The 12,086-nt window shown below is 47.5% G+C and overlaps 1 protein-coding gene across 4 annotated transcripts in view; it reads right to left on the bottom strand.

The window, feature by feature from the left end:
- The window catches only part of Tbc1d1 (TBC1 domain family member 1), a 200,042-nt gene that overhangs the window by 119,700 nt on the left and 68,256 nt on the right, over nucleotides 1-12,086 (bottom strand). Inside the window, exon 1 of one of the 4 annotated variants that reach the window (XM_052734981.1) lies at nucleotides 2,402-2,533. The exons of the other annotated variants lie outside the window; for them this stretch is intronic. Within the exon in view, the coding sequence (XP_052590941.1) occupies nucleotides 2,402-2,431 (30 nt within the window). The 5' untranslated portion in view covers nucleotides 2,432-2,533. Of the gene's footprint in view, nucleotides 1-2,401; nucleotides 2,534-12,086 lie in introns of those variants that run through there. 4 annotated transcript variants of the gene reach the window in all.

The following is a 12,086-nucleotide window of genomic DNA, read 5'->3' as shown; positions in this document are numbered from 1 at the left end:
AACGCCCACTTCCCTTTTCCTCCCTACCAGGTGCAGAGCTTTGGCTGCCAAGGTCAAAATGGAAAATAAATCAGCTGAATGATAGACAGATGTGGTAGGAGGCCTATGCTGGTGTGTATCTGAGTGATCGTAAGCAGTTTTAAATTGAATATAAATGCCCGTTAGGATTATGACCATTGTGTGTGTGTTATCTACACCTCTGTTTCTGCCTTTAGACCATCCCAATTTTAAAACAAAGTCTTCACCATAAGCAAGCACAGGTCTGCACAGGTCCCCATAAAATGAATGTCACTCTTATAGTCTATAATCCCACGTAGCGTTTCTTTCTTTCTTTTTGGATTTGTTTTAGTTTAAGACTGAGTTTCTTGAAGGCTAGACTGACCTCACCTCGGTTTGCAGCTGAGGATGACCCCAAACTCCTGACCTGCTGGGGTTACAGGTATGCACAACCACAGGCCAGTTTATGAAATACTCTCAAAAAAGGTCACATTCTTCACAAAATAACACTGGGTGAAAAAAATTAATTCAAGATGTAATCTACAATAATTACATGAGCTACCAGAAAAAAAAATATGTGTATATATAATTTTATGGTTGGGCATGGCAGCATACAACTTTAATTCCAAGATGTGAGAGACCAGACCAAGTGCTGGTGGATATCTTTGAGTTTGAGGCCATCCTGGTCCACCTAGCCAGTTCCAGACCAGCCAAGGGTACATAGTGAGACCCTTTCTGAAAAATAAATAAATAATAACGACAACTAAAGAGAAATTTGCTCTAAAAACACCGAGTAGTTTTTTGCTTAGTTTTGTTTTGTGCTATTGGTGGCCTAAGTTTTTAACACCAGTTCAAGAACAACATAATTCAGAATCAAAACCAAGCTATGAGCGTACAGTGTGGCTGGCTGTATTCTGCCGGAGAACCGCCCCTTGAAGGAGGCTGAGTCTTCACATGCTATTTGGAATAAGGCTTTGGTCTGCAAACAAAGTCAACAAGGGTCCATCTCACTCCTACAGTGAACAGCGAGTTATTAAAAATGTTCCAGAGAAGTCAATAAAACTGAGAGACAAAGAAGCAGTACCAGGTTTGGGGATTTTTGTCATTGTTGTTGTTTTAAGAATGGTATAGATCTTTACAATCTACACCTTGCTGGTGTTGGAATCAAACATCTCTGTGAAGCTCAATTTGTCTCCTTAGAATGCACTATTAAAGACCAACAATAACCGAAATAAACAAATAAATAACTAAGAACAATAATAAAGCAATTCAGGTCTGCAACCTGAAGAGTATACATATTCTGAATCACTTTGTAAACTACATTAATACTGGTTTTTAAATTTATCATTACTAAGAAAAGTTAAGATTCCTTGAAAGCAAAAATGTGGACAGTATCTTTTTTTTTTTTTTCCAGTAGAAAATTACACTTTATGTACAGGCTCAAACGTTTTCTCCAAACCCTCTCAGTGTGGCACCCGCTGCTTCCGGAGGCGACTCTAGTAAGGACTCTGGTGGAATGTTGTTTCTTGGTGTCATCTCATAACTAGCCTTACCTAGTTTCCGTCTTCACTTTATTACTTAAATTACAGGCGAAGCCACGTCTGCTCCCAAACAGGTATTCAGAAAAATGTAATTAGGGAAAACACACACACACACAACACTCTCAACGCCTCACATCATAACTGGAGATATAACTCCCGTCTAATTACTATTTATAAAGGGTCAGAGACAAGCTAACGGGCTCTCTCGAGGTGAAGTTATTACACACAGAGGGGTATCACATCCAAGAGAGGAGCTGGGTGTCTTTCATGGCTGGGAGCAATGCATTCATTAGTCAAAACCCACACCACCCAGGCAAGGTTGGAGGCAATCCTGGCAAATCCGCCAACTTTTTTTAGTTTAGCAACCCTGAGACGGCCTGGATTTCTAACGCTCGGCTCTGAAAGCGGGAGCGTTGCAGTCATAAAAACTTTGTGCAGACAGAGAAAGTTACACTTCCCACACTTAAGACCTCGGAGCCTGTCCTCTGAAAACGGCAGGTTAAAAAAAAGAAAAAAGCTAAAGCCAGGCAACATCCTCGGCGACCCGCCCCAACCACCCCTCGCAGAGGGAGAGAGAGGATGATCCAGGACGGCAGGGGCGGTCCCACTGCGATCCGGGACCACACCTGGGACTCTGGCTCTGTGCCTCAGTCTCCCCAGCAGGGAAACGGGCGCGACGCCTTCTGGGAGGCTGGCCCACGGGGTGCGAGGAGGAATGAATGAAAAGTACTCCGGAGCTCGCTCGAACGGCCTCCCGCCCCCCTCCCCCGCGCAGAGGCCCGGCAGTTGGAGCCCCCCCCCCCCCCGCCCGCCCCGGCCCTCGGTAGCTCTGGCCCGCCGCCGCCGCCGCCGCCGCCGCCTACCTTGGCCACCCAGCTGAACAATGGTGACATCGCCGGGCCGGGCGGCGGCTCCTCGCCCGCCGCTTCCGCTCACACGCGCCTGCCCGTGGGCCTGCGGATGGCCGGGGGCGGGCTCGGGGCGCGGCGGAGTGCGGGCATCGTCCCGAGACGGCGGCCAGGCGGCGGGCTCCGCCCCTCCCCGAGCGTCACAGCCCGAGAGGTCGAGCCCGCCGGGCAGCACATTGAGAAAGGGAAGTGGGCGGAGATGCAAGGGGCGGGGGGCTCTACCGGCCACGCCCCCAAATGGACACGCCCCCTCGCCCCGCCCATCCGGACCTGCTCAGGCGGGAAGTTGGGAATGTGCAAGGGTCGCCCTCTGTGGACGTCCCCGGTGCTCGATCCCTGGTGACTGGGGAGGGAGGGATAGGGACTCTACAGGTCTCCGGGTCTTTTCGTACAACTTCAGGAAATCTTAAGTCTCTCGCTTTCTTCCTCTGATTTGATTTTTAAAAAAACCGCAGAGTTGGAGCGAACACAAGGCTGCCTTGCTTTCCCAGGGGGTGGATCTCCCTCCTCTCTCTCAGGTTAGAACTGCAGAGTTGGAGCCCAGCTTTGAGGGGGTGGGGGAGTGGGTTGCTCCTAGCCCCATGGCGTTTCTCCCCAACTTCTCAGGGTGTCTGATGACAAAAGGACTAGTGTTACCAAGTCCCTGATACTTTTATATAACCAGAGGTGCTTTCCTTGGCTTCGTAAAACCCCAGCTAAGGAGACAGAAATCCAGCACAAGGCAAAGGACTTCTCCAACCTGGAGGTAATAAAGGTCCCTTTCCAGGTCAGGTGGTGAGGCAGGGTGATCAGATTATGGCTGCTACAAAGGTTAAAGTGAGTTTCCTCTCCGGACGCTCCCAACTTCCACGTTGAGAAAATACAAGTCCAAAGGTCTGAAGTAGTTGGTGTGTGATGCACACATGTGTCAGAGCAGCGCTCACAGTTCTTCCGCCCACTGGTAAACCCAGCCCATGAGAGTCCTATTCTTTCCACTTTGTCATATTGATTGTGCATTATCTTCGTCGTATTTTAATAGTCTCCACATATCTGGCATCTTAGCACTTGTTAGTTATCGACTGCTATTAACAAGTTGTCCCCAAATTGAGCTGCTATGGTAACAAATCCTGTGGGGCAGAAACTCAGGAGCACTTGGCTGGCTCAAGATCTTCCCTGAGTTTAAGACAGGCAGTAAGGTGGAGCTGCATGTATCCCAGGCTTGGATGGGATGGAAGAATCCACTTGCAAGCCAACACAGATGTGCTCCTAGGATTTGGGAGCCCTTGGGAAAATTGAACCGCCAGGACTTAGTGTTCCCAAAAGCTGAGCTGATCACTGCACCTCAACGTAAGTGTTCCAGGTAGAGGGCCGTGTCCCAAAGGGGAGTCAGTCCTTTTGTCAAATTAATCTCAGAAGTGACATCTCTGCCCTTCCGCATTTTATTTCTTAGTTCAAGGAAAGAAGATGGTTCCGTCTGGGGAAGACTGCCCGGGGGCATGCAAAATAACCAGAGAGGGCTGTGTTCTTTTTCTCTTTCCTGGTGGAGCATACACGTAGGAGATAAGCTAAGCCGTAAAGGCATGAGCAAAATCAAGAGAGAGCATTTCAAGGAAGGACCAGAGTCATTGAAAAGCATCTTGGAAGCAGCTTTGGTATCTGCGGTGCGTTCATTCATTAATCAGTCACGTTCCCGGAAGACCACCAAGAGGCACGGAAAGGAAGGAAGGGCTCTGCAGCCTTTTAAACCAAATCTCCCGCTTGTCATCCACACACGCTCTGGAGCAGACAGAAAGAGGAAATCTAAGAGTTCTATTAAAGCAAAAGCCCATCTCTGTGACCTAACTCCTCACGGTGCGGTCTGTGGACCAGCAACCTCAGCATGGACTGTCAATCCATTAGGAATACAGACACTTGGCCTTTCTCTCAGGACTTTCAATATATGTATGTTTTGGCCTTTGTCCACAGTGACTGGCTTAAGAAACCCTTTCCAAAGGGCAGCTGTGAAAATGAGTTTCTCTTCTCCAAGGGAGCTCACGGCAGCTCTTAATCTGCCCTCACATTCTTTCTTGGATCTGGCCCTAAAGAGCTCTGACCTGTCTGTTCTTGTCCAATAGCAGGTTAAAACAAACAAAAAAAAACCCTCCCTCATTCCAGATGGAGCCTGTCCCATCTCTGAAGAAAGGAATGCTACACAGAGAGGCCATGAAGACGGCAACACAGACAAGCCTTGTTTGTTGGGGTTCCCCAGCCAGTCTATTAGTAATCATGACCATGTAAAGAGGGCGTCATTAAAAACCCAGAGGAGCAGGGTGGTGATGGCACACGCCTTTAATCCCAGCACTCGGGAGGCAGAGGCAGGCAGATCTCAGTGAGTTTGAGGCCAACCTGGTCTACAAAGCGAGTTCCAGGGCAGCCAGGACTGTTACACAGAGAAACCCTGTCTTGAAAAAACAAGCAAACAAACAAAAAAAGGATGGGGCATAGCTTTCGGATGGCTGAACATATGGAGGTTCCTGGGGTGTGTTATGCCTAGAGAAGGCAAGAAGGAGCTTCACACATCTCCCCCAGAATTCACTCCAGCATTTTATCTGTAGCCTGTAGAGCAGTGGTTCTCAACCTGTGGGTCTCAACCCCAATAGCAGATATTCTGTAAGTTAGATATTTACATTGCAGTTCATAACAGTAGCAAAATTACAGTTAAGAAGTAGCAACAAAATAATTTTATGGTTGGGGTGGGGAACACCACACCATAAAGGGTTGTATTTAAGGGTTGCAGCTTTAGGAGGGTTGAGAACTACTGCCATAGAGTATCCTTGAATAGCCTGCTGTTTCCCTGAGATGAACCCGAGGAGGCAGGTGTGGGAACCTTAGTTTATAGAAGGTGGATCAGAAGTTCAAAGAAAACAAATCCGGGAAGGGGGCATACACGTGCCATCCCACCAATCTGGAGTCTGAGGCAGGGTCACAAATTGCAGACCAGTGTGGGCTATATAAAGACCCTGTCCCCGAAACAAAGCCACACAGATAACCACCTGGAGTTGCAAGCTGGCGTCTAGTTGGAAGCAGAGTATCTTAAGGACCTAGGTCCTAATCTGTTGTATCTGACATTATCGCCGGGTACATAGCCTCAGAACCGAATTGCATTAGAGAACACGCAGCTGGTATCCACTGCAGCGGGATCAAATGCTTGTCTGCTGGTGGAACTAACCCCCACACCTTTGAGGTCACAGAAGTCTGTGTCGGTTGTGGTATGAGGGCAGAGGGAGTAGGCAGCTTGTTTTTTTTTTCTTAGACACATCCAGTAACTACTTTACACATTAAATAATAGACAAGATTCATTAACATTGGTCTTTGAGATATACTGTGAATGAACTATAGACCAATAAGCCCTCGGAGAAAATAGTTCCCAGATGAGTCTGGGACAGTGGGAACTACTGGGGGAGGGTTGGGGTGAACAGACTGGAGAGTTTGGAAGTGAGTGAATGGTAAACAAGGGCCAAAGGAGAGAAGCTGGACAATGATAGATGCCCTTACACTCCATCACACCAGCCCCCAAACTGAACACCCCAAAAATTCACGGCACCCTGAAACCACTCTGGGAATGCAGGAAGAGACCCAAGAATTGTCAAAAGAAACTGGAAGCACCTGGAACCAAGCTTTCTGCTGAAGAAGATGAGTCTACCAAAGAGTCTACAGGACATTCAAGAGGATAAGGAGTTAAACATTAAACCAGGGGTGGTGGCACAGGCCTACAATCCCAGCTGCTCGGAAGGCTGAAGCTGGAGGACCCTGAGTTGGAGGCTAGCCTAGGCAATATAGCAAGAGTTTTGTAATTTAAGTAAAACCCTAGCATTTCTTGCAAAAAAAAAAGGGGGGGGGGTGGCTGGTAAAATATGACCAAATGCTGACATGTAAGAGTTACAAGGAGAAGGTGTACAGACAAGTGAAGTAACAGACACAAAGCCTTCATGGTTTAAACCTGGACTCGGTCCTCCATTTATCCACGTGCATCCGGGGTACAGGCTCAGGCACACTCTGAACGTGCCTTACGTTCATATACTCGAAGGTACTAACAGGAGACTCTCAGAGGTCTCCCTCTGAGCCTGGTCTTGTGTCCCGAGCCAGGAATGGACAGAATACTTCTTTCATGGGGAAGCTAGGGTTTGTGTATCTGATAGGGACTTGTGGAACATTAACACCAAGTATTTTAAGAAATACACATGAAAGGCCTCTCTCTCTCTCTTTTTTTTTTTTTTTTCTTAAAGTTTACTGGCAACATGCAGCTTACCAACCACACTGCACAAAGAAATCCTCTGTTGTAGTCTGGAATTTCACTAAAGTATTAACATCACATACTCTACCACAATCTAACTGATCCTACGCTCAAATACAATTTCCCTTAAAATACCCCCCTTCCCTCACACCTGAAAAACTTATCTTTCCCAGAAAATGCCTCCTAGAGAGTGTGTTCCACACACCTGTAGAAGTCTGTATGCATCCCAGGCAGCAGTTCTGGGTAACAGCTCCCAAGCAGTCTGAATGCAACAAGAACTTACTGTTCAAGGAGGCCGGTGGTCCCAAGCCCTAGTTGTCCAGCAGTCACTAGTCATGGGGGTGGGTGACAGATAGCTTAGTTGCTTTGAGACCAAGATGAAACTCTCAGGAACCTTGAAGGGAAAGCAAGTTATACAAAAGTACAAGGCGGGGCAAGAGTGAAAGAATAAGGAATAAATGAAAGAAAGAAAAAGGCATCTTGGAGAGTGTGGGTTCTAACATTAGAACACGCCATCCATCCAGTTGCCAGGCAACAGAATTTGGCTGGAGAAGAGGGATTATTATTGATGTTGACTTCTGGGTTTACTTAAGGCTTGGATATGATTTATGAGATGCATCATAGGCGTATTCTAGTAAGTGATCTGCCAGGATGGAGAGCCACTTTCCCAGTTCGCTAAGCGGAGGAGGGAGTGGCGAGGTGTTATCAACTTGATAGGATCTAGAGTCACCTAAGGGACCAACCTCCTCCGGGCATGTCTGTTCTCCGTTAGGTTAACTGAGCTGGCAGGACCCAACTTAAAAGTGGGTTTGTACCACCCCGAGAGCTGGAGTCCCACACTGAATAAACTAGAGCAAGCCAGCTGAGCACCTGACTGTATGTGCAATGTGACCTGCTGTCTGTCCCACACTTCCACTGCCATCCTTTCCCCATCTGGCCGGAATAAACACCCCTCCCCCTCCCTATCTCCCTCCCTCCCTCTCTCCTGTTGCTTCTGTCAGGGTTTTGTACAGCCAGGGAGAAAAGTAACTACTGCAGAAAAGCTGTGCTGTGCGGAACAGGCTGATCGAGTGGCTCTGGCTGACACTCTCCCTACAGAACACCCAGGACAGCTGCCTAGCTATCGGACTTCCAAAGGATGCACAGATGGACCACTCGATCAGTTTCCCTGAGACATGAAAAGGAGGCAGACTGCAGAATGGAAGAACAGCTCCTCCCAAGCCCCACCATACCCCACAGACAAGCCTAGACACTCCCGCTCAGCATTTCTGCCAAGTTCCGCCCTTGGCGTTTGACTTGTGTGGTTCTTCACAAGCTTTCCCCGTCCGTCCCCTGTCTGGAGCATATAAATGGCACTGACATCTCTCCCATTCTGTAGGCTGTCCCGTTTGCTATGCATACAGTTGCCCGTACTGTGGAACTTTTTAACTTCATGTGGTCCCATTTGTTAATTCAAGAGGTCAAGAATCAAGGACTGGAAATGTTCTGAGGGTTCAGGGAAAGATGGCAGACAGGCTACAGGCCTGTAACCCGGAGGAAGAGGAAGCCAGGGAGACAAGAGAGCATAAGAGAGCATGACCTCACTCACCAGCTTCTCCCTCACCACAAGACCTGGTTAAAAATAGGGCTATTGTAACACTAATTGTACAAGGAAATTCAACGGAGTTTCAAGTGAATCAGAACCACCAGGCAACTAGCCAGGGATTTATTCAGTTCACAAATATGAATATTCATTAGTACCTATAGTGAAAGGCAGGAGAACTACTGCAGGGAATAGGGACAGTGAGTCAGACCTCAATCCTGCCCTCAAGGGGCATAAAAGCCAGGAAGTGCAAGCCGGGACAAGAGGGTACAATGCCAAGAAAATGGTAAAGCTTCCAGGCATTCTCACAAGAGGAAAAATGACCTCAGGCTGCAGAGACAGAATGGCCTTCTGGGCTGGAAGATGTCAGACCTGGCCTTGTACAGAAGGTCGGAATGAAAGTGAAGGAGTCGGCTTTCCAGGATCAGACCTGGCCTTGTACAGAAGGTCGGAATGAAAGTGAAGGAGTCGGCTTTCCAGGATCAGACCTGGCCTTGTACAGAAGGTCGGAATGAAAGTGAAGGAGTCCGCTTTCCAGGAACAGACAGGGTAGGCTTGGAGGACACAGACCCCAAACAAGCTTACATGGGGTGGAGAGGGGAAGGGAGGAGAGGAGAAAGGCAAGGGAAGGTGAGAAACTGATTTAGTAAAATGGCAGCTTCGCTTTCATCCCTTCTAGTCATCAAAGTTTGTTTCTAGAAAAGAAACATATGGGACTGGAATGATGGCTTTGCAGTTAAGAGCACTGACTGCTCTTCCAGAGGACCTGGATTTTGTTTCATGGTTTACAACTGCATCTAACTCCAGTTCCAGGGGATCTGACTCCCTCTTCTGGAATTCTCAGGTACCTGCAACACATGGGGTGCACAGACAGCCAGAACATAGACATAAAATATAGCTTTAAAACAATTTTTTTTTTAAAAAAAGAAAGATTTGCTAAGAAAAATACGAAGTTCAGAAAAACCATTGTGGTGGTTTGAATAAGAGCGCCCCCCATAGACTCATCTATCTGAATGCTCAGTCATCAGGGGGTTTCACTATTTGAGAAGGATTAGGAGGTGTGGCCTTGTTGGAGTAGGTGTGGCCTTATTGGAGGAAGTGTGTCACTGGGGGTGGGTTTTGAGGTTTCAAAAGCTGGAGCCAGGCCCAGTGTCTCATTCTCTCTTCTTGCTGCCTGGGGATCCAGACATAGAACTCTCAGACAGGCCATGCTTCCTACCACGATGATAACGGACTAAACCTCTGAAACTGTAAGCCAGTCCCAGTTAAATGCTTTCCTTTATAAGAGTTGCCATGGTCATGGTTCTCTTCATACCAAGAGAACACTGATTAAGACAAAACCTAAGACTGAAAACGCCTGTTTATAAATTGAAACCAGTTGCTCATGCAAAAACCTGTCCATGAATCATGAATGTCACTTTCTGTAGCTCTATCAACAACAGTTTTTAAAAAAGTATTATCAACTTAATGTCTGCACATGAACCTAAGCAAGAAGCATTCAGTGGAATATTATTCACAACATGGGTGCACCTAGGCAATACTGACATTAACTAGTCACAATGAACTACATAATGTGTGACTGCATTTGTATGAAATGTCCAGAGCAGGTGTGTACGGAGAGAAAGTGATTACCCAGGTCTCTAGCAATTTCCTCCCAGACTGAAACATTGCATCCTATAGGGAAGCTCCTGAAACCAGAAGGCAAATGTCAAAACAACTTCAGGAAGTCCCTGAAACTGACAAGATTCACTAGGCACCTCTTCTCCAAGAGTAAACTATAAAGATTGCTTAAAGTCACTCTCAGACAAGGCAAGCTACAAAGAAGACTCTGAGACCAGACCTGCTGCCTGGATGAAGCAGAGACCAGCCAAGCTGCCTAAAAGAGGTTTAGAGCAACCGAGTCACCGGGAAAGGATACTCTCCAACCTGTTGAGCTGCCTGCAAGCATGTGCAGTGTACTACAAGTTCCTAGCTTTGTGAGCTGTCTGTCCCCCATGCTGGGGTGGGCTTTGGTGATGCAGCTGTCTTTGAGTCATTTCTGCTCCTGGAACCCTTACCCTATGTTCCCGTAAGTAACCCCAATAAAAATCACCAGTTCACCAAATTGGACTTGGGTGGTATACATAGTTTGGTTGGTCATGGGCTCCCTCTCTGGGGTGAGTAGATGGATGTTTTGTGCCTCCCCAGGAAGTCTTGCCACACAACACCAGGGCAGGGGAGGAACGGGGGAGGGTGGAGAGACTGTTGATGAGGACTGGGTTTTTCCCGACACTGATGAAAGTGTTTGGGGATTAGAGAGCAAAGACGGCTGCCTAAGTCTGTGAAGCAGAATTTTATACAACGTAAGTCAAAACTCGGTTCCAAACTCTCTTTATACGGTGATGGCTGAACAACCCTAGGAAGTTAATTCCTCCAGCCTTTATCATGATAAAGCACCTGCACTCAGTGGGTGGCTTTGGGGATGAATGAGATAGCTCACACAAGAGCACTGAGTGAGAATTCCGACCTGTGGTAATGCTCAGCATGTAGTGGTGGTGGTGGCGGCGGTGGCGACAGTAGCATGGACTGCTGGAATAGAGCAGTGATAGTTATAGGGGTGTGTGTGTGTGTGTGTGTGTGTGTGTGTGTGTGTGTGTGTGTGTGATATGTGTGCACATCTGTGTGTACCTACAGAATAGAGGGAGATGTAGGGTACCCTCCTCTATCACTCGGCACCTTGTTCCTTCGGGGCAGTCTCTCCGTGAGCTTGTGATTTTTGGCTAGGCTGGCAGCCAGCAAGCCCCAGCTACCCTCCCGCCTTCGACCCCTTCAACGCAGGGATGACAGGTGCACACAGGACCACACCCAGATTTGAAGTGAGTGCTGGAATCTGAACGCCAGTCACAGGTTTGCGCAGCAAACACTGTTAACCACCCAGCCATCCCTCCTGCTCCAAATGTGATCAGTGCTAAATGTAGAAAGAAAAAAAGAAAATAAATGATTCAAAGGGCCCGAGTTTGGACACAGGTTGCAAACATCTGCAAATGTGACAGAATAAACAGGCAGAACCAGCTCCAGGAAGGGCAGGCTTCCAGGGTGTCTCTCCATGTTTCTGCCTCCCTTTCTTTACGAGTTGCTATGTCTGCCATCAAGACTGTGTTCCATTTTTTTTTCTTTAACTCTAGAAACCAAGCAGTTCACCATCCAGGATTCTCTGGTAAATTCTGGTCATTCTGCTGGGCAGTCTCAATATGCACACACGTTATTAGCCCCTCTTGCTTTATTTATGTGTATGGGTCTTTTGCCTGCATGGATGCCTGTGTATCACATGCATGCAGTGCCCATGCATGCTTGGATCCCCTGAAACTAACAGGAGTTCCAGATAGTTGTGAACTGCCATGTGGGTGCTGGGAATTGAAGCTGGGTCTTCTGGAAGAGTAGTCACTGTTCAGAACCACTACACAGTATTTTTCTGTACTTGCATTTTCACTGTGACCATCACAGACTTGGGCCTGAAATTTTCTACTTGTGGCTTTACGTCCACATCAAAAGGTTTGGGATTTCCAGCTTAGGGCTGTTCAATCTGTACTTCAATGTACCCATGTCAGTGTTTAAATAAAGGCCTCTAGTTTTATTTACCATTTTTGTTTTGTATGTGGGTACACTGGCCACGGCACACACACAGAGGTCAGAGGGCAGATTACGGAAGTTGATTCTCTCCTCAAACCATGTCCTGAGAATCTAAGTCAATTCATCAAGCTTGGTGGTGAGCATCTTTACTCACTGGTCCAGGCCTCTAGTTTGATATGCTGATTTTGCACCCTGAA

Source organism: Peromyscus californicus, unplaced genomic scaffold (assembly GCF_007827085.1).
Source record: "Peromyscus californicus insignis strain IS unplaced genomic scaffold, ASM782708v3 Scaffold_13__1_contigs__length_99412109, whole genome shotgun sequence".
Classification (NCBI taxonomy): Eukaryota; Metazoa; Chordata; class Mammalia; order Rodentia; family Cricetidae; genus Peromyscus; species Peromyscus californicus.
Note: the sequence above shows the minus strand (reverse complement) of the source record. Positions and strands in the feature narration are given on the sequence as shown.